Genomic DNA, 22,623 nt, shown 5'->3' with positions numbered 1-22,623 from the left:
AGGAATTGTTAGATGACAGAGAAAGCCTTCTCAGGACCAAAACTGATAGTATGTCTTAGGAAGTAAGGAAGCCCATGACACTGCATCGACGGGGAAATCAGAGCAGAAGCTACCGCAGCCCAGTGTCTGGCCCCAGAGGCCTAAGCGATTACTATCCCAGAGAAGCCAAGCGTAGTTCCAGCTGAGAGCCAACAAAACAAAGAACAGGAAGGGGCTGCCAGGGTTACAGTCTCTTAAAGAACTTTTCTGCAAAGCAAGTACAGTTCAACCTCTCTCACTTTCTGCAGGCAGGCGGCCAGTGGCAGGGCAAGTCCCAGTACAGGCTAAGGAAAGTAGCAGGGGCCAGGGTCTGAGAGAGGAGCCCAGCTGAGGGAGAGCCAGACCCCCCAGGGCGCAAGCAGGGAAGCTCGGGGCAGCTCTGCCTCGCATGAAGTCTACCACCACTTTGTCCACCAAGGAGCTAAGCCCTTCTTTTGGCAATTGCCGGAGCCCCTTGACCAGCATCCTCTCTGTAGTCCTTAGTGGCTGGCTCGCCATTGTAATGCTTTGCCCTTGTACGTGGAACCCTCCCACGGGATGGGTTCATGATCCCACCATCCCATTCAAGGGCGAACCTTTCAGAAAAATAGACCAAAGACCTCACAGGAAGCCCTATCCAGTTCATTGTTTCATCGGTATCCTTTTTTCTCTTCTTCTGTAGTGATGGAAATGTTAGCTGGGCACATGCCACGCAGCTAAAGACTGCATTTCCTAAGCTTCCTAACAGCTAGGTGTGGTCTGTGGCTGGTGGGAATCTGAATCATATATACAACTCCCAGTCTTGCCCTGCCTTTTCTCTTCCCTGCTGACCAGGATGTGGGTGTGATGGTGGGAGATGGCAGCCAAATGCTGCAGAAGACAGAAGGGTAAGATCAAAGATACCCACACTGGGAAGCCACCGTATCAGCCCATGGCCACTGAAATTCAGACTGTTACACAAGACAGAAATAAACTTCTAGCTTGTTCGAGCTGCTCTTGAAGTAATTAATAATAATAATAATGATCATTATATCTTCAACAATAACTGAAGGGTCCTCATTAGAGGAGCTAGAACCTGTATGCTAACACATAGATGAACTTTACAATATCATCCTTCATTCATAAATGTGTATGGACAACCAAGATCACCAAACATTAGGAGAAAACCAATAGCAGAAAGAGAAGGCCTAAGATAGAAAAAAGGAAAAAGAAAGTTTACTCTGCCAGGGGTGTCCAACCTTTTAGCATCTCTGCGCCACACTGGAAGAAGGAAAGTTATCTGGAGCCACACATTAAATACATTGTGACACGTAATCACAAAAAAAAAAAAAAAATTCTCGTGTTTTAAGTAAATTTACGATTTTGTGTTGGCCGCATTTATAGCCATCCCGGGCTGCATGAGACCCATGGGCTGCAGGTTGGACACCCCTGCAAGGAAACCCTTCAAATATACAAAAACTCTAAAATAAATGATCATTATTATCTTCAAGAATAATTGGGATTATTTCCTTTAATAGAATGAAGTTACTATGAAGACAGAATAATACGAGAAAAGGAAATAATTATTGAAAATTTAAAATATGGCTCCTGAGAAAAGTTCTGTGGATAAACCAAATGACATAATAAATAAGGATGAAGACAGGTCGGTGATCTAGACGTTGAAACTAAGAATATATCCCAGAATGTAGAGCCAAACATCAAGGGGAAAAAAAATGAATGCCCACGGAGGGGGAGTCCAGAAGCTTTCATGCCCACCAAACAGGAATTCTAGAGGCAGACCACAGACCGTGGCCGAGGGAGACAGAAGTAGGAAAAAATAGAACAAAAGACATTTTCCCTCAGTTCAAGAAATGCATATAGATTTTTAAAATGAAAAGAGCACACTAAATTTAGGACAGAATTAGTGAAAAGAAAATTTAGACCCATTTTGTTGAAATTTCAGAACATCAAGTATAAAAAATAAAAAGCTGCCCTAGCTGGTATGGTTCAATGGATTGAGCTCTGGCCTGCGGACCAAAGGGTTGCTGGTTCGATTCCCAGTGTAGGGCACATACCTGGGTTGTGGGCCAGGTCCCCAGTAGGGGGCACGTGAGATGCAAACACACATTGATGTTTCTCTCCCTCTCTTTCTTCTTCCCTTCCCTTCTCTAAAAAATAAATGAATAAAATCTTTTTTAAAAAAATAAATTAAAAAAAGAAAAAAACAAACGCTTCCAGAGAAAGCCAAAACTTACACCAGGATTTCTCATCAGTAACACGAGACACCCAGGACAGTGGGGCAGCACTCTCAAAAGTCTGCAGGACAGTGATTTTGACATAAGAATTCTATCCCCCTCAAATGCTGAAAGCAAAATAAAGACTTTTTAATGTAAGAATTCATCAAGCTTTTCACTCAGTCATCTGTATTTTCTGGAAGAAAAAATAAACCTCCCAGAGTTCTTTCTGTCAATCAAAAAAGGAATCCAAAAAGATGATGACATAGGATTCAAAAGGAAGTGAAAGCAGCCCTAAAGTCTTTTTCAGAAAATTGATTGGTTGACTTTTTTTTCTTGTGATAAAATTTCAGTCCTGTGGAATTCTATTTCTTTCTCTTTGGTCCATTCATACTAAGTAGTTCCCCAGGGAATAATAGTTTCACAATCTTGTTGTTTACTAGTTTCAATTTTTCGAGTTTACCTATAGACTCTATAATTATAATATAGAGGAAAATATAAATGTTATAAAATTTGACAATGTAAGAATAATAATATATAAGTAACAAAAATTTGAAGATGGATGGGAAAGGAGGTAGAAAGAGAATGTGCACAAATTTCTTTATTGTTCAGAGCAGGAAGTGAACAGATACTGTCTAGAGTTGACAGACCAGGAAAGAGCAATTTAAGTATATTACTTGAAGATGTTAAAGGCTACTCCCAGAATAACCAAAATTGTTAGACTATCAAAAAAACGGTGAGATGGAGTGGAAGGAAGTTGGGGGAGAGGGTAAATACAAAAAATACCTCCGCTTTATTATCAAAGTTGGTACTGTAAACGAGTGAGGATGGTTTTGAAGTCTGCAGCCTGGAAGACAGTAAACTTTGGGAAAATGAACCATTTTAGAAGTGGGGTTCACAACCCCACCGCTACTGTATGTCCTCAGTACTTGCTGCCATGCAAGTCCACCTGTCTTGTGACTCCAGGCACCCGAAATGTCATGACTGAAGGAAGGCTCATTCATTCACTTCACAAATGTTTACGGAGAACTCATGTCAAGAAGCTCATCTGAAGCCTGATTTGATTCATGTCCTCAGCCTCCCGCCACTGCGCTCAGCTTGTCCGACCCTCTAACCGCACTGAATTTCCTGCTTCCCCACATGCTCAGTGTTTCCCCAGCACGGCCATGCCTTCGCGCACATTAGTCCCCTTTTCTGCTTGGTGAAATCCCATTTGTCCTTGGCAGCCCAGTGCACCATCCCTAAAGTCTACCCTCCTAAGTGCTCCCCGCTCCGCAGCCTGAGCTGGGAACCTGTTTCTTTATTGGTCTTCCTCCATGTTTCCTTCATGGTCTCCACTGTCTCTTATTACCTGTTTCTGTTTGTGCTTCTCTCCTTATGGGCTTTGCATTTTTCAAGTGAAAATTATGTGTCTTTTTTTCAAATTGAGGAATAACATGCATACAATTATGTACATGGATCATAAGTATACATACAGCATAAATGTACACATATCATAAGTTCTACATATATCTCAAATGTTTTACGTATATAAACCCATATAATATGTATATAACCAGATGAAGATGTAGAACATTTCTGTCACCCAAAAAGCTCCTGTCTTCCCCTTCCTAGTCAACACCCACCTGCCCCACCAGAGCAAACTACTCTTCTGATTTCTAATAACATAAAATTAATTTTTCCTGTTCTTAAACTTCAATTAAGTGGAATCACATAATAAACAGTCTATTGTGTCTGAATTCTCTTTATTTTCCTTTTTTTCCCCACCCACCCCAACCTCCCACCCTCAATCCGTCCCCACTTTGGCTTTGTCCATGGGTTCTTTATATATGTTCCTTGATTTGACCCTTCTATTACTTATTATGTTTGTGAAATCCATCCATATTTTTTGTCTGCAGCAGTACTTTGTCCTTTTGGATTACTATTTAATAATTCTTGTATAAATATACCACAGTTTTATTTATTCATTCTATTTGTTGTTAGCATTGGGGCTATTTCCTGCTTTCTGCTGTCATGAATGAAGCTACTGTGAACATTTTTGTTTGTGGTTTTTGGCAGACATATATGTGCATTTTTGTAGAATATGTTCTTAGTTGAGGAATTTTGGGGTTATAGGGTAGGTGAGTGTTTAGCTTTGAAGATTTTGCCAATCAGATATCAAAATGGTTGTGTCTACCTTCCCACCAACAATGTCCAAGAAGAGTTCCAGTTGCTCCACTTCCTTGCCAACATTTGGTATCATCTTGTTTGTTTCATCTTAGCCATTCTGGTGAATGTGTGGTGGATTTAATTTATGTATTCCTACTGAGTAATAGTGTTGAGCACCTTTTCAAATGTTTATGGACCATTTAGATAACATCTTTTTAAAAATACTTATTCAAATCTTTGTAATTTTTAAAAATCTAGGTAAAATACATATAACATATAATTCACCATCTCCACCATTTTGAAGTTCAGTAATATTATTTTCACACTGTTCTGAATGTCAATGAATCTCCAAAATTCTTTTCATCTTGCAAAACTGAAACTCCACATGCATTAAATGACTATTCCTCTCCTCCTATCCCCACCCCAGCCCCTGGCAACCACCATTCTTTCTGTCTCTATAAATTTTACTATTCTATAGGTACCTGTAATTGGAATCATACAGTATTTGTCTTTATGAACTTGTTTGTTTCACTTAGTATAATGTCCTCAAGGTTGATCCATGTTGTAGAATGTGTCCAAATTTTTTTCCCTTTTTAAAGGCTGGATAATATTCCCTTGCCTGTGTATACCACATTTTGTTTATTTATTCCTCTGTCTGTGAAAATCTGGTTTGCTTCCACCTTTTTGGCTATGGTGAGTAATGCTGCTATGAGCATGAGAGTACAAATATCTTTTGAGACAAATAGCTTTCAATTCTTCGGGTTATATACCCAGAAGTAAAATTGCTGGATCATATGGTAATTCTATTTTTAATTTTTTTAAGAAACCCCCATACTGTTTTCCACAGAGTCTGCCCCATTTTGCATTCCCACCAGCAGTACGCCACAGCTTCAGTGTCTCCAGCTTCTCTCCAACACTTATTTTTTGAGGTGTTTTTTGGTACTGGTCATCCCAATGTGCATGAGGTGGTATTGCTCATGGTTTTGATTTGCATTTCCCTAATGTATAACGATGTTGAGTATCTTTTCATGTGTTTGTTGGCCATTTGTATATCTTCTCCAGAAAAATGTCTATTCAAGTCCTTTTCTCATTTTTTAACGTGGTTGTTTGGTTTTTGTGTTTGAGTTGTAGGAGTTCTTTTTATATTTTGGATAGTAACCTCTTATCACACAATATGGCTTGCAAATATTTTCTCCTATTCTAGAGGTGGCTTTTTCCCTCTGTTGATTATGTCCTTCCATGCACAAAAGTTTTACATTTTTATGAAATCCAGCTTATCTGTTTTTATTCTGGTTTTCTTGTGTTTTTAGTGTCAGATCTAAGAAATCAAAAGCTTTTCTGCTATGTTTTCTTCTAAGAGTTTTATACTTTCTTATGTTTAGGTCTTTACCCATTTTGGGATAAATTTGGTCAAAAGTTAATTGGGTTCTCAGCCTTTTTAAAATTCACTTTTTAAGGATATTTAATATTCTGGCTGAGTCCTTTGTTAGATATGTATTGCAAATATCTTCTTCCAGTCTGTGGTTTATCTTTTTATTCTATTATTGGTATTTTCTGGTAAACAGACTTTTTTATTTTAATGAAGCCCAATTTATCAATTCTTTCCTTTATAATTAGATGATTATGCTTTTTGTGAACTCTGTAAGAAACCTTTGCTGGATCCAAGTTCCAGCTATGCTCTTATGTTTTCTACAAGTTTGATTGTTTAATCTTTTGTATTTATGCCAATCACCCATTTCACATTAATATTTGTGTATGATATGAGGTAGGAGCCTACTTCATTTTCTTTCCTTATGGATATCTAATTGTTTCAGTGCTAGTTACTGTAAAGATTATCATTTCTCCACCAAATGCAGTAACACCTTAATTATAAATCAGGTGGCTATATATATGGTAGTTTATTTCCTTCTCTTGTTTCTATTGTTTTGGTTTTTCTTAATTTTTCCCTGTGTTGGTACTACACAGTCAAATTTATAGTAAGGTCTATAACTTGTCTGTTTTCTGTTATTGGCCTGGCATTGAGAAGGTTCATGTAATATTTAAAGACTGAGTAAGTGAAGTGAACTTCAAAGTGATCATTGCAAGTACTGTATCATTACTAATACAGTTATATCCATCCTGCCACGTGAGTAAGAATGGTAGAGACACCACGGGTGATCCCTACTTCTGTCACTGTTTACTTTTTTAATACACTGTAGATATCACCTAGTCTCCCTGGTCATTTGTCCTTATATAGTTTATTCTACACTGTGTGTGCATGTGTGTGTTTTATAGTGTGTTCTGTGTATTTCCCTTCATGGTAGCCTGAAGGACCTTAACTAGCCAGGAAGTTTATAGGCAGATATGCCTTTTGTACCACGGTCATTTGTGCAGAAACAAAATGTCATCCCAAGAACTGATGAGAGAATAGGCCACTGTGACAAATAGGTAGTTCAGGTCTTTCTTAGGCGACACTGATGGGAGACTGGCAGAATGCAAATGGCCAGAGACAAGTTGCCTGACCCTGTCCAACTGTCATCTGAGGCTTTGTTCTTCCTTAAGCTCTTTCACTCACAGGTGACCATTTCTAGACCATTTAAGATTAAGCCACTTGAGTTAAGTTTAGATACTTGCCAAGTCCTCAGGGGTGTCTAGAAGCTTCTTTTAATCTTTACCGGAACCAGGTGGATATAAATAAATGATGAGATGGGTAGGTGCATAGGTAACTAGATTTGTAACAATAGATAACTTAGTAGATGAATAAACTAAAAGCATCTGGGTTTCACCAGACCCTTGTTGAGTCAGGACTACAGTCCCTGATCTAAGTTCATTTTCAGTCTCCATGGGAACAAGACTTAAACGCTGTCAATACTTTGCTAAGTGAGAGAAAAGAGAAACAAAAAAGCTCTTAACAAGGCCAGCCAGGTGATAGGAAGGCAGGCTGCTAGGAACAATGTTCGGTTACTCAAGTGTTAGGACTGTGATTTAAATCCGAGTCCTGCTTGCGAGGCTGGCGCGGCCACAGCTGCCTTGAGGCTCTGCACTGTGGAGGTCATGTGATGGCCCAGGTTCAGGCTCCCGCTCTGCCATTGCGAGCTTTGCGATTTTGTGCTTCAGTTTCCTCATCTGTAAACCGAGGGTGCTAATCGTCCCTGCCTGATATCGTTATTGTGTAAACACTAAGAACGGACCCAACACATATTAAGAGTTCAGTTGTTCCCAGTAGACACAGGGTATTGGTTTGAACTATCTTTGCTGAGTTATCACAACCAGAAACAATCAGGGCTGTGTCCGGGCTTCCAAAGGCCTAGCAGAATGGAATTCTGGCTGCAAGACTGCCTAGTCTTAAGTGTGAAATGTGTTCCTGCTCTCCTGAAGGGTGTCACTGAAAACCTCACCTCCCCAGGACCGCCAGTTCCACCTTAGTCCCTGGGCCCTCTAACAGGAAGACAAACACTAACCAGATATAACTCGCCTGGTATTGCCTAGCTTTCTCTTTGCTATGAGTAGAATTTGCTTCTCGACTAGTGTGCAGAAATTCCAAGCCCTGGCTGGGCCTTAAGGTTGAGAAGGAGAAGAAGGAAAAGTAGGAAGGCAGAAACCACAGTGACCCAAGGGAAGTGATTTGAGAGCCTCCCAGACAGTGACTAATCCAGCACTCACTGTTGGTGGGGGAAAGCGTTTATCAAAAAACTCAGTTCTGAGCAGAGTCATGCTGAGTGATTTGCGCATGAGAAGGAGACTTTAGTGCAAGTGGAGATAGATGTAGTTAACTGAGGAGACTTCCTGAAGGAGCTGGGGTGCTGGGAAGAAAGGCACAATCCAGCTGGGCCATTCTGACCGAAGTCAGCACTCTTGGGGGTTTTCTAGACAGTGGTCTGCACTTGAGGTTCCCACCTTACCTCTCTCCTTTCCTGTATCATCTGAAGCAATCAGCCACACCTCTTTGAGCCTCAGTCTCTTCATCTGCAAAAAGGGGACATGAATGAGCATTAATATGTGAATGTTTCATATAGTTGGGGCACATGATAAATGTTCATTTAAGCATTTTAAAAATATTTTGAGTATTTGACTCAGTGCTGGGTCCAGTGCCAGGCACTGGAAATAAAAAGTTGAATAAGATCCAGTCTCTGCCCATTCCAGGAGAAGACTGGTTTGCCGGAAAGATGCTGATGAACTGGTTAAGCCACAGACCCGACCCACACCATCTATTTGGGGCTTCTCACGGGTTAGTGGCGAACTTCTTCCCAACATAGGCAATCCGTCGGATCCCAGGGAGTGTCTATTTTCCATGAGTGAATCCAGGCCAGAGAGTGTGAGGGTCTGGTCACCTCAGAAGCCTGATCCAGCCCAGCAGCACACCTCTGGCCCCCATATGGGGCCAGATCCTGCCTTCTACCTGCTCTCTGAAGATCAATAGTGACCCCAGCTCCTTTAGATCTGATTGGCACAACTGAGCCTTCACAGTTTGGGACTTTTTCTTGTTTTAGTGCCTAGGAGGGAACAGGTAGAAATCCCTGAGTATGCCCTGAACCCATGCTAGTGAAATAAGGGACTCCTGCCAGGACGTATGGGCTCAGGGGCCCCAAAGCCTGGGCTGGGGGAGAGGCAGAAAACTCAGCATGCCCTGTGGACACATTCCAGGCCACTGTACTCTGCAAAGGTTGTACCTCCCATCGAAACCAGAATCCCTTTCTTTCGAATCTAACTATCATCATTTTCCCCATATATCAAGGACCAGCTCAAACACATCTTCTCTGGGAAGCATTCTCTGACTCCTTTGTGAAATTAGCTCCAGACTCCTTTCTCTGCCTGATCTCTAACAGGAAGCAATGTGTAAACACAGAGAGATCAGGGCATGTCAGCTAGGTTTGCTGTACTTATAAAAGTGCAGGGTGGGCGAGGAGGCTGGGAAGGCTGATTATAATGGGGCTGAAATGCCATTGGTTGAATCCCTGCAATGGGGAGCCACTGAGAGTTCTGGTCTTAACAAAGGGAGAGGTCTGGCGTGGTTGGCTGCTGAAGAGATTTCTCTTGCCTCAAGGAATGGTGGAGTGGGGTGGAGAAGTGTGGGGAAGATTGGGAACCAGAGGCAAGGCAGAAGAATTTCATCAGTTCCTCCAAATGCCAGGCTGTAGAAAAGCATATGCTGGATTTACATGGGGGATTTTGTAAAAAACATATATTCTGGGGCCCTTTTCTCACATATCTGTTTCAGTGGATCTGGAATGGGGCTAGTACCTCTGCTTTCAGAAGACACCCCAGGAAATTTTGGTGGCGTGATAGTGGACTATTTAATAATAATGTTAGGACAACTGGCTAGCTATATTAGGGGAAAAAAATCAAGCTTTCTCTTTATTTAACTCCTTACACAAAGATAAATGCCATATAGAGTCAAGATGGCAATTGAAAGGGAGAAACGGAAGGACAGAGCAGTGGAGGGGCAAATGGAGGGAAGAAAATAAATACGCCATAAAGGAATTAGAAGAAAATTCAGTGACATTCTAAAAAAATAATCTTGGACACGAAACCTAAAAGTCATGAAGGGAAAGACAGATGACACATTGACCACAAAGAAACAAAATTTTTCTGTTCAGCAAAGTTAAAGACTAATAATGAATAGGTAGAAATATTTGCAGTTCATATACAGGGTTGGGCAAATGTAGGTTTACATTTCATATAATATATTAATTAATAAGTAATAGTACAAGAATAAACTCTGTGTTTCATATGCTCATAACTGTTAACCTACTTTTGCCCCGCCTTGTATAAAGGATCAATACCCCCAATATCAAAGAGTTTATATAAACAAATGAGAAAAATATAGTTCATTGGAAACATAAGCAAAAAATATAAAAATAATTGCCTGAATGAAATAATTAATACATTTATGCAAAGTTCTAAGCCTCCCTAGAGATCAAGAAATACAGATTGCTAAAAAGTAAGATGCCATGGTGGTCAGCAGAATAATGACCCCCAAAGGGGTCCGCATTCTAATCCCCTAGACCTTTTGAATCCATTGCCTTTCATGGCAAAGGGGACTCCGTGGGTATAATTAAATTAAGGGTCTGGAGATGGGGAGATTATTCTGGATTATCCAGGAGAGCACAGCATAGTCATGAGAGTTTTTATAAGCGAAAGAGGGAGGCAGGGCAGCCGACGTTGGTTTCATTCACCGTGGGAAGGATACGGCAGGCCATTCCTGGTTTTGAAGCTGGAGAGTATCACGAGCCAAGGAATGCAGGCGGCCACCAGAAGTTGGAAAGCTGAGGCAACGGATTCACCACTACAGCCTCCGGAAAGATAAATGGCCTTACCTTGATTTTAGCCCAATGAGACCCATTTTGGACTTCTGGCCCCTAGAACTGTGTGATAATAACTTGTACTGTTTTTACCCACTAAGTTTGTGGCAATTTGTTCCAGCAGCAACAGGAAACTAGTACAATGATTTCATGTTAGTAAATAGTAAAGACATTGGTTATATTCCAGGTAGGGGAAAAGTTTGGAGAAACTGTCCTCACACACAATTGGAATGTAAATTTGTGCTTTGAGGGGAGCTATTTGTTGGTACCTATCAAGAGCTTCATGGTACATTCCCTTTGTCCTAGTATTTCCCCTTCTTGGAATTTATCCAGTGGATATACTCACACTAGTTTACAGGGGATGTTCTTTGTAGCATTTCCTGGAATAGAAAAAGCTGAAAACAACCTTCATATGCTGAATTAGGACTGACTCAATTAGAATACAGTCCCTAATGGAATACTAGCTGCCCCCAGAAAGAGTGAGGTGAACCTAGATATATCCATGCATAGGTTAGAGGGGAAAAAAAAAGCAAATCACGGATCAGGATGTATTTTCTTCAAAATGCCTTAGGATGTCAGGAAGAACATATGAAACTAACTGTAGTTTCTCTGAAGAAGGACATGCAAGGGATGGGGGATGCAGGAAAGAGTACAATTCTACAATGGTTTAAAATTGTTCAAGTACATTTTCATTTTTAAAAAAATGTAAAGAAGGAAAAGCTCCCTAGGCTTTCTGTTCTGTAGCCAGTCTTGGTAACTCTGGTCTAGACAAATCTACTGGTCTGGACCAAAGCTGCTAGAACGAGCACAGAGGAGACGTGGGAAGCAGAAACAACCAGACGTGCGGTACTTTTATTGTCCCCGTTTTACGGGTGGGGAGACTGGAGATGAGAGAGGTTCCAGGAGGTCCCAGTGAGGAGGTCCAAACGCGAGTTGCAAAGCGGCCCTTGGAACCTCTGGGCAGTGTTGCCGTGGGGGTGTGGCCTTCGTGACAGGGTGCTTCCTTCACAGCAGGTGCCCGTCTTGTCCTTTAGGCCTAACCCCTAGTCTGTATTGTCACCTGCAGCCTCCTGCACTGGGTTTCGGCTTTTTAAATGAGGTGGAAGTCCTGCTTTCCTGGTGTTTTTAAGATCAGTACATTTTATTACCGTCAGTCCAATTTTGACCAGATTTTAGCATATTAGACTGTGTGCAGGCATACGTGTGTGTGTGTGTGTGTGTGTGTGTAACTAAATTACAAGCAAGGAATTTTATCAAGCTCCACAAATTTGGAGCTAGAGTGACCGAATAGACCCTGGCCATCTGGCCCCTGTCCCTGTCTTGCCTCAGTCTTATCTAACTTGGCTGGTGAGCCAAGCTCCTTAGTCTAGAGCCCACGGCAGATTCGGGCTGGCCTCCTGCCAGGCCGGGGGGAGCCATCCTCCTCACCGAGCCCAACTCCCTTGTCCCCTCTGGTAGAGCCCTCTGGGGTACCCACTCTGGGCTATGGGCATGGTGCCTAAGGTGTGGAAGGTGCTTTCTTGTTTGGCTTCAGAGCTTCAAGCCGCATCACCTGGGCCCTGTGGGCTCTCCCATCACTTCTGACTGCCCTGAGGCCTTTGTGGCTCAAGCCCCAGCACCCTGCTCTCTTTCCTGTTGGACTATCCTAACAGCTAGACCTATGGAAGCTTCCAGATGTAGGAGCTGAGTTGTCTGATGTTAGCTAACTGGCTCTTGAAGCTCAGGTTTTCCTTATGGTTCTAAGCTCATTTCTGAGCCAGAGCTCTCAGGGCTGTGGCCTTGGTGGCAGACAGGGTGGGCCCCATGGCCATTGTCCCAGCACCAGCAGAGGACATCCATCCCCCTGTGGCCTGAGGCCCAGGCCCCGGCTGGCCCAGCTCCTGGGCCCTGGCAGGGACAGCCACTACCTCTGACCTCATGTCACTGGTGGCTTTTATAGGCACCCTCACCAATTCTCTGGAAAAACAGGTTTTCCTGTTACTTCAAGTTTATATTGAATTTTACACATACCCTCAGAGGCACAGAAGGTAGAAAAGAGTCATTTTCTTGGTGTGTCTGGGTCACAGGGATTAGAAATCACCCTTCTAGAGGAGCTGAAGAGTGAAATAACAAAATGCTTATGCCAACCTGAATTGTAATCCACTCCAAGGCTGCGGCCCTCTTAGTTCCTGTAGTTTTGCCCCACATCTGCACCCACAGTCCCAGCAGCCCCTCCCACTCCCCCTTGTGTTAAGAGCCTCAGACCCGCTGTGAGTGTAGAGCAGGGCAGCAGAGAGCACTGACCCCAGAGTCCGAGGACCCGTGTGGCCCTGGGCTCGTCATTTCCCACCGTGGCTCAGGTACCCTCCGTGCAGAACAAACAGGTGGACTTTCCGCTCCCAGGCTTTGCTGACTCCACAACCTGGGGGGCCAGTGGCACTGGCTGTGCCTCCCTCGGAGCGTGCAGGCAGGGAGGGCCCCCTCTCCGAGGGAGCCCCAGGCCAGCTCACAGGTATAAGCCGGATGCTGACCTAGGCACGTGGTGCTCGCCCAGTGAGTCACCTGATGACACAATAGTCTCCTGACTGTTTCCCTCCTCCACCCGCCCCTCCCCCCTGGCTTGGGAATGGCCCCAAACTCCAGCCACTGGCATTTCCCAGCCTGCCTCTGGAAAGCCCAGTGGCTCAGTGACGGGACAACTGTGGGACTGGACAATGTAGGGTCCCCCCCTTAGCCAATTGACCCCACTCAGACTGTTAATTTGCCACCCAGTCGTGCCACAGGGTCCCACCCATCCATCAGAATAAACAAACCTTACTTCTAACTAACACTGGGCGGAGGGGGGCGGGGGGGGCGTACCTTGACCTCCTTGCATGAAAGGGTCAGTAAAAATAGTAGGTAGAGGCAAACCTTTATTATCCAGACACAGCACCTAAGGCGCCTCTCCCCCACACAGGTGCAGCCAGGCCCAGGAGTCCCAGGCCAGCCTGGAGAACAGTGCTGTGTCTATACTACAGATGACCACCTTAACTTGGATAATCAAGGCCTGGTATAATGCCACCAGGATGGACTCCTCAACATTAGCCGGGCTTCCCACTTCTCCTGTCCAGCAGGCCTCTGTTGCTATTAAACCTCTAGACACCTGCTGACCACCTCATTGGTGATATAGCCATGTGCCTGGGGCCATGCCAGTGCCTCCACAGAGCAGAGAGCCAGGGGCTGCGGTGCCCACTGTGCCACGGAAGTCATAGCGGCCGTTGATTCACTGAGGCAGGAGACAAGCCCTGGCCAGAGGCATAGGACAGTCTAGCTCTGCCACCATCGCTGTGCAATTTTTAGGAAAAAGCACATCAGCTTTCTAGGCCTCAGTCTCCCCATCTGTCAAGTGAGAAGACTGGCCTAGATAACCAATCTCTAAGCATCCATTAGGAGACCACAGTGTAATCTCAGTCCTCATAGCAAAGATCCAAAGTTTATACCGGATATCCAGAGTGAACACTTGTGCTTGGTTTGGGTCTAAAGGTAAATATTGATTGTAAGGGTAACTGTCCCAATTTGCCTGAGACAGTCCCAGTTTGTTCCTGTTGCTCCTTCATAATCATTGGCAATGCCTCTTTCACTCTCAAATGTGCACTAGTTTGAATAATACCTTACATGGTCCCCCTACTGATGGTAATAGGATGCAGTGAGGCTTCCCTGCCTTACCCACATTGGCCCTGCTTTGGGAGGATACTTTCTCTGCCTGAGTCAGAGGGGGGCTTTGATGGCTCAAATAATAGCCATTACTGAGTTGTGACCTTCCATTGACAAAAATCAATCACTGCCTTTGCGGGAAGAAAGTCAGTTGAAGACATAGGTGATCTCATACATCATTCACTGCCCCTGTACCACATGAATAAGTTCTTCTCAAGCAACCCTTTGCTTCCTGAAGGGAACTGACATGTTTCTTCATCTCTATCTTGTCAGGACTCTGTAATGGGCCACATTTCTCTTTTCTCCTCAGCTGCCAGGAAGCTGCTATATAATTGTGTAGCTGACCTATAGAAACACTGTGAGCTTTTATGATTGGTATACCAGTGTTCTTTCCATCCCGCCAATCCTGACTTCCTGCCTTATTTACATTTTCCTGTGTCCTGATTTGTTATTCTTATTTAAAGTTATATTTATTTATAGTGTATCATTCTTTTATAAATATTTATAAAATTTTGCTATAGTTTTCTTGAATTCTTTGTAGAACCAAGATGGAAAGGAAACACAAAAGGAATAAATTTGGAGCGTATAATTTTTAGCTAATAGGTTGAGCCACCTGCTCTGCCGCAGCGTGTCATTATGTCCGAGGCCCTGCCATGTGTGAGACAATTGCTCGAGTCTTTCAGGCTGGGTGACCTTCTGCATACCCTGTGAAGGCGCAAAGAGCAAACTCTTCAAGTCTGCATCAAAAAATATCTGGTGAAAAGCAGGGCACGGGCGTGAACGGAGCCAAGGTCAGGGTGCTGGGGGCAGGCCGTGCTTGCAGGAGAGGGGGGCAGGCCCGGGGGACACCGGCACTCAGTCAGGCCCTCACCCAGCCGACTGACCCCTGCGGGCAGGTGGGGAATGAACTCCAGCCACGGGAACCTGGGTTCAGGTGCCAGCCCTGCCTCTTAGGAACACGGGACCCTAGCGTGCCACCTTCCCTCTGTGGTCCTCAGTTTTCTCCACTATGGTGGCAGATTGAGACTAGGGCCCAGACTCCTGTCACAACCAGCTCTGAAATGCTGACTGTGCTGCTTGAGACAGGGGCCCTGAGAAGCACTTGGAGCCCAAGAAGCCTGGACTGTCTGACTTCTGGCTGGCCCAGGGAGGGCACACACGCGTAGAGGTCCACCCAGAACAACTTTGCCCCTCGGCTTGGAAAGGACCCACATTCTGAGCCGCTTCCAGGGTATCCCTGGGGCACTGACTGGGCAAGGGAAGGCTGCAAAGCTGGAGGAACCTGCCAGAACAATCCTCCCAGCCCTTGCTTGGCAGGTCAGGTGGTCATGGCTGCGTTAGACTGTGAGCTCCTGCAGGCTAGGGGAGTGGCTTTAGCTTCACCATGAAACAGCTGGAGGGGTGGGCAAGCAGAGGAGTAAGAGCCATGAGTGATGCCCATCCTGGACACCTTCAGAATCCAGGGCCAGAGAGAGAGTGACATCTGAGAATAACCTACTCCTGGGAAAGCTCACCCTTGAATGCCCCACCAGCACCTCCTCCTGCACCAACCAGACTTTGTCCGGTGGCATCCACGTCTGTTATCACGTTGGACCCCACTGTAGCCCCAAGGCATAGTTGAGGCAAGAATCATTTCCCATTTTCTAGATCAGGCAGCTGATACTTAGGAAGCTAAATCCCACTCAGAGGTGCTCACGGAGCAGAGACTAGAGCCCAGGCCTCCTGTCCCTGACTGTTCCTGATACCCCCCACCCACAGCCGCAGTCCCCAGAACCACAGCTGGAATTGGAGTCACCCAACAGCACTGTGAATGTGGGTGAGGGATGGATGGGCGGTGTCCAGACGTGCAGAGCCAGGGCTGTGGTTCTGCTAGTATCTCCCTGGTTTAGCTTTTAGGGATCTCACTGGTGTTCACAGAGCCAGAGAAGCCCAGGCTGTGGACCAGTCGCAGTAACTCTCTCTTCTCTTGTGTGTGTGTATTTCCGTGTGGTTTGTTTGTTTGTTTGTTTGTTTGTTTGTTTGTTTGTTTTTGGTCACATAGAAGAGCGTGAATCGCCCTCCACGGCCGTTGATCTCCAGCACGGGAATAAAGGGGAAAACAGGCGACGGAGCCACCTGCAGCATCCAGCGTGGCTTCTCTCGTGCTGGGACCAGGGATGACTGGGCCACGCACACAGACGTCTGCCGCCTTCAGCAGTTCGCATAGCACACAGGGGACTCATGGGGGGCCACTTGTCACTGCCAACTGAAACAATACGATGGCAACACTGACGTCCTTCATGACGTTTCCACGACAGACATTCAGGCAGAAAGTGCTGACGCATTTTCTGTCTGCAAAGTAAAGGGCCATGCCTCACCGAAGTGACTAGCTCAAGCCCTGATGACTTGCTCTGAGTCCACTCACAGCCAGTGACACTTGCAAAAAAACTCCCAAAGCCGTCTTGGGTTTGGCTTCCTCCGCTCTTGACCAATGTGGCCAAAGCCAGACACCTTCTCGGGACACTTGGATTACCCATAAATGCAGCCTGCCCTGACCCTCCCTGAATAGCATCTGAAGTCTCTGTGGAGGTCATGGATCCTGAACAAAGCGTCAAGGGCACCAAGAAGGCTGAGGGGAGTCCCCGGAAGCGGCCGACCAAAGGAGAGGCTGTTCAGACCAGTGTTTCAGCCGGTGCGCCGTACCCAGGCAGCAGCGCCGCCGCCACCCCCGAAGGCCCCGTGCAAGAGCTCCTAGCCCCGCAGCCCTTCCCAGGCCCCTCGTCGGTTCTTAGGGAAGGCTCTCAGGAGAAAACGGGCCAGCAGCAGAAGCCCCCCAAGAGGTCCTCCATCGAAGCCTCTGTCCACATCTCACAGCTTCCGCAGCACCCTCTGACACCAGCATTCATGTCGCCTGGCAAACCCGAGCACCTCCTGGAGGGGTCCACGTGGCAGCTGGTCGACCCCATGCGACCTGGACCCTCAAGTTCCTTCATGAGTCCCGGGCTCCATCCTCAGAGCCAGCTCCTCCCTTCCCACGCTTCCATCATCCCCCCGGAAGACCTGCCTGGCATCCCCAAAGTCTTCGTGCCCCGTCCCTCCCAGGTTCCCTTGAAGCCCACAGAAGAGGCACACAAGAAGGAGAGGAAACCCCAGAAACCGGGCAAGTACATCTGCCAGTACTGCAGCCGGCCCTGCGCCAAGCCCAGCGTGCTCCAGAAACACATCCGCTCGCACACGGGCGAGAGGCCCTATCCCTGCGGCCCCTGTGGCTTCTCCTTCAAGACCAAGAGTAACCTCTACAAGCACAGGAAGTCCCATGCCCACCGCATCAAAGCCGGCCTGGCCTCGGGAGTGGGCAGCGAGATGTACCCCCCGGGGCTGGAGGTGGAGAGGATCCCAGGGGAAGAGTTTGAGGAGCCCACTGAGGGAGAGAGCACCGATTCAGAGGAGGAAACGGGTACCACGTCCGCTCACCATGCAGAGCTCTCCCCTAGGCCTAAGCACCCCCTCCTGTCCAGCGGCTTGTACAGCTCTGGGAGCCAGGGTTCTAGCCACGAGCGCTGTTCCTTGTCCCAGTCCAGCTCAGCGCAGTCGCTCGAGGACCCCACTCCATTCGCGGAACCCTCATCAGAGCACCCCCTGAGCCATAAACCTGAAGACACCCACACCATAAAGCAGAAGCTGGCCCTCCGCTTGAGTGAGAGGAAAAAGGTGATCGATGAGCAGGCGTTCCTGAGCCCCGGCAGCAAAGGCAGCACTGAATCTGGGTATTTCTCCCGCTCGGAGAGCGCCGAGCAGCAGGTCAGCCCCCCAAACACCAACGCCAGGTCCTACGCAGAGATCATCTTCGGCAAGTGCGGGCGGATTGGGCAGCGGACCACCATGCTGACGGCCACCTCCACCCAGCCCCTCCTGCCGCTGTCCACCGAAGACAAGCCCAGCCTGGTGCCTTTGTCTGTGCCCCGGACACAGGTCATCGAGCACATCACCAAGCTCATCACCATCAACGAGGCCGTGGTGGACACCAGCGAGATAGACAGCGTGAAGCCCAGGAGGAGCTCGCTGTCACGGCGCAGCAGCATGGAGTCGCCCAAATCCAGCCTCTACCGGGAGCCCCTGTCGGCCCATGGCGAGAAAACCAAGCCCGAACAATCGCTGCTGAGCCTCCAACACCCACCCAGCACCACCCCCCCTGTGCCTCTGCTGAGAAGCCACTCAATGCCTTCTGCCACCTGCACCCTCAGTACCCCCCACCACACCTTCCGCGGTAGCTACTCCTTCGATGACCACATCGCCGATTCCGAAGCCCTGAGCCGCAGCAGTCAAGTGTTTACCTCCCACCCCCGGATGCTCAAGCGCCAGCCGGCCATTGAACTACCTTTGGGAGGGGAGTACAGTTCCGAGGAGGCGGGGCCAAGCAGCAAGGACACAGCCCCCAAACTCGCAGAGGAGCCGGAACCCAAGGAAAGCGAACTCACCAAAAAGACCAAGAAGGGCTTGAAAACAAAAGGGGTGATCTATGAATGTAACATCTGTGGTGCTCGGTACAAGAAAAGGGACAACTACGAAGCCCACAAGAAATACTACTGCTCAGAGCTTCAGATCGCAAAGCCCAGCTCTGCAGGTGCTCACGTGTCTCTGGAAGCCGAGAAGAGTCCGGCCGAGCATGAGCCCTGGTCCCAGATGATGCATTATAAACTGGGGACCACCTTGGAGCTCACTCCGCTGAGAAAGAGGAGGAAAGAGAAGAGCCTTGGGGACGAGGAGGAGCCACCTGCCTTTGAGTCGACAAAAAGTCAGTTCGGCAGCTCCAGGCCATCCGATGCTGCTCGGAACATTCCCCCAGAGTCCACCAAGTCACCAGCAGAACCAAGTAAATCAACGCCCTCCCTGGAGGGACCCTCGGGCTTCCAGCCAAGGACTCCCAAGCCAGGGTCCGGTTCAGAATCAGGAAAGGAGAGGAGAACAACGTCCAAAGAAATTTCTGTCATCCAGCACACCAGCTCCTTTGAGAAGTCAGACTCTCTGGAGCAGCCCACTGGCTTGGAAGGGGAAGACAAGTCTCCGGCCCCGGCCCCGTTCTCATCGCCCCCACCCGCCCCGCATGGACGCTCGGCTCACTCCCTGCAGCCCAAGCTGGTCCGCCAGCCCAACATTCAGGTTCCTGAGATCCTGGTAACTGAGGAGCCCGACCGGCAGGACACAGAGCCAGAGCCGCCCCCGAAGGAGCCTGAGAAGACAGAGGAGTTCCAGTGGCCCCAGCGCAGCCAGACTCTTGCCCAGCTCCCAGCCGAGAAGCTGCCGCCCAAGAAGAAGAGGCTGCGCCTGGCGGAGATGGCCCAGTCGTCAGGGGAGTCGAGCTTCGAGTCCTCTGTGCCTCTGTCCCGCAGCCCGAGCCAGGAAAGCAGCGTCTCTCTGAGCGGGTCTAGCCGCTCCGCCTCCTTTGAGAGGGATGACCATGGAAAAGCTGAGGCCCCCGGGCCCTCATCCGACACACGCTCCAAACCCCTGGGCACGCACATGCTGACCGTCCCCAGCCACCACCCACACACCCGGGAGATGCGGAGGTCAGCCTCGGAGCAGAGTCCTAACGTTTCCCATTCTGCCCACATGACTGAGAGGCGCAGCAAATCATTCGACTATGGCAGCTTGTCCTTGGCGGGCCCTGCTGTGCCGGTGCCAGTGGCTCCAGCAGCCCCAGCAGCCCCAGCAGCTCCAGTGGCCCCTCCAGAGAGAAGAAAATGCTTTTTGGTGAGACAGGCCTCTCTGAGCAGGTTTCCAGAAACAGAGCCCGAGGCCACCCCCAAGGGAAGACAGGAGAGTGAGGAACCAAAGCCCTCATCCAGTAAAACTTCGGCCAAAAGCTCACTGCCCCAGATTTCCTCAGCGGCCACCTCACACACTGGGCACGCGGGAGGCAAGAGCCAGGTGCAGGACAGGCCACCGCTGGGGTCCACCCCGCCCTACACAGAAGCGCTGCAGGTGTTCCACCACCCCAGTGCCCAGCTCCCCCTGCATGAGAAACCGTGCCTGCCCCCGCCTGTCTCCCTCTTCTCCTTCCAGCACCTCCTGCCGCATGAGCCTGGGCAGTCTTCAGAATTCTTCTCCACCCAGGCCATGTCCAGCCTCCTGTCCTCACCATACTCCATGCCCCCAATTCCTCCCTCTTTATTTCAAGCCCCGCCACTTCCCCTCCAACCTACTGTTTTGCACCCAGGCCCACTCCACCTCCCCCAGCTCATGCCTCACCCAGCCAGCATCCCCTTCCGGCAGCCCCCTTCGTTTCTCCCCATGCCGTACCCGTCCTCCTCAGCACTTTCTTCTGGGTTTTACCTGCCTCTGCAATCCCAGTTTGCCCTTCAGCTCCCCGGCGATGTGGAAAGCCATCTGCCGCAGATCAAAACCAGCCCGGCCCCGCTGGCCACGGGAACTGCCGGCCTCTCCCCCAGCACAGAGTACAGCACTGACATCCCGCTGCCCCCCGTGGCTCCCCCCGCCAGCTCCTCAGCGCCCACGTCAGCCCCTCCGTTGGCCCTGCCCGCCTGTCCAGATACCATGGTGTCCCTGGTTGTGCCGGTCCGAATTCAGACCCACATGCCGTCCTACGGGAGCGCCATGTACACCACCCTCTCCCAGATCCTGGTCACCCAGTCCCAAGGCAGCTCAGCAACTGTAGCTCTTCCCAAGTTTGAGGAGCCCTCATGCAAAGGGACGACGGTGTGTGGGGCAGATGTGTACGAGGTCGGGCCCGGACCAGCTGGGATAAGTGAAGAGCAGAGCAGAGGTTTCCAGACTCCGTACCTGAGAGTGCCTGTGACAGTACCTGAAAGAAAAGGCACTCCCCTGTCATCAGACAGTGTCTTGAGCCTGGAGGGGAGTTCCTCGACGGTGGGGGGAAGCAAACGTGTCCTTTCGCCGGCTGGCAGCCTTGAACTTACCATGGAAACCCAGCAGCAAAAACGGGTGAAGGAAGAGGAGGCTTCCCAGGCAGATGAAAAACTAGAACTGGTAAAACCGTGCAGTGTGGTGCTTTCCAGCACTGAGGATGGCAAGAGGCCAGAGAAATCCCCCTTGGGCAGCCAGGGCCAGGGCAGGAGGGAGCTAGAATTGCTGTCCAGCCTGCCCGCAGATCCATCTGACCCAAAGGAAGTTCCTCCCCTTCCTCATCCCACACGACCCCATGCGACAGCTCCAGGCTCAGAGGCTTTGAAAGAATATGTGCAGCCACCTGACAAACCTCACCGAAGAGGGTTGCCCCCTCTGAGTGTGAAGAAAGAAGATTCCAAGGAACAACCTGACCTCCCTTCCCTGGCACCTCCCAGCTCGCTTCCTCTGTCCGAAATGTCCCCCAAACCAGCCAAGTCTCAAGAAGGTACGGACTCAAAGAAGGTACTGCAGTTCCCCAGCCTCCACACAACCACTAATGTCAGTTGGTGCTATTTAAACTACATTAAGCCAAATCACATCCAGCACGCAGATAGGAGGTCCTCTGTTTACGCTGGTTGGTGCATAAGTTTGTACAACCCCAACCTTCCAGGGGTTTCCACTAAAGCTGCTTTGTCCCTCCTGAGGTCTAAGCAGAAGGTGAGCAAAGAGACATACACCATGGCCACAGCTCCGCACCCTGAGACAGGCAGGCTCGTGCCATCCAGCTCCCGCAAGCCCCGCATGACAGAGGTGAGTTCAGTCTTATTTTTCTTCTCCCCACTGATTTTTTTAAAAAACCTTTGCTGAGGTTTTAAAGCCACATTCTCCTCAGGTTCCACTGGCAAAACTAGAGCCAGATGAGTGGGCAGATTTCCTTTCTGTCACCTGGATCGGTCACCTTACCAGGAAACATTTATTGGGTTCCTTTGTCAATGTGTCCCTCACACCATTGGAAGAGCTACATTTCAGTAGAATGAGCTTTAAAGTGATCCTGCTTTCCCGTTAGATGCTATTGTAAAATCAAAGACATACCCTCAGCCAGGAAAAAAGAAAAAGAAAAAGTTTCCCAAAGCTGTTTGGAAAACTTGGCCTGCAGCAATTTTAGAACTTTGTACCACTCCATCTTATGATTCTTCCTGCCCTGTTAGACTTCTCCTGCTTTTCTTATTCTCTATACCTGCTATTTCCATTCTCTGGTACCACTTGAAATCTCATTTCCAGAGATTCTTTTCTGTGAATAGGAGGGCAGATAGAGCTGAGCTGCAATATCCCTCTTTACCAGTAGGTGGCAATATCACTCACAGGTCGAACTATCTATGCTGTGGGGTAGCACCTGGTCCAACTAAAGGCTCGTATTTACTCTTCCATTGCCTCTGACCTGAGGC

At 48.2% G+C, this 22,623-nt stretch overlaps 1 protein-coding gene and 1 long non-coding RNA gene across 3 annotated transcripts in view; both read left to right on the top strand.

Moving 5' to 3' along the window:
- The window catches only part of LOC129069357 (uncharacterized), an 89,799-nt gene extending 72,901 nt beyond the window's left edge, over positions 1-16,898 (top strand). The window contains exon 3 of the long non-coding RNA XR_008528994.1: positions 16,374-16,898. This is a non-coding gene — a long non-coding RNA (uncharacterized LOC129069357). The remainder of the gene's footprint in view (positions 1-16,373) is intronic.
- Positions 16,899-16,900: 2 nt separating this feature from the next.
- The window catches only part of HIVEP3 (HIVEP zinc finger 3), a 48,146-nt gene continuing 42,423 nt past the window's right edge, over positions 16,901-22,623 (top strand). Inside the window, exon 1 of one of the 2 annotated variants that reach the window (XM_054572066.1) lies at positions 16,901-21,988. In XM_054572066.1, the coding sequence (XP_054428041.1) occupies positions 16,904-21,988 (5,085 nt within the window). In that variant the 5' untranslated portion in view covers positions 16,901-16,903. The remainder of the gene's footprint in view (positions 21,989-22,623) is intronic. The other variant, XM_054572065.1, reaches the window with a different exon arrangement.

The sequence above is a fragment of the Pteronotus mesoamericanus genome, unplaced genomic scaffold, assembly GCF_021234165.1.
Source record: "Pteronotus mesoamericanus isolate MK-2021 breed Mesoamerican mustached bat unplaced genomic scaffold, CSHL_Meso_final contig_221, whole genome shotgun sequence".
Classification (NCBI taxonomy): domain Eukaryota; kingdom Metazoa; phylum Chordata; class Mammalia; order Chiroptera; family Mormoopidae; genus Pteronotus; species Pteronotus mesoamericanus.
The sequence above is the reverse complement of the archived record's forward strand: the minus strand, read 5'-3'. Positions and strand labels throughout refer to the sequence as shown.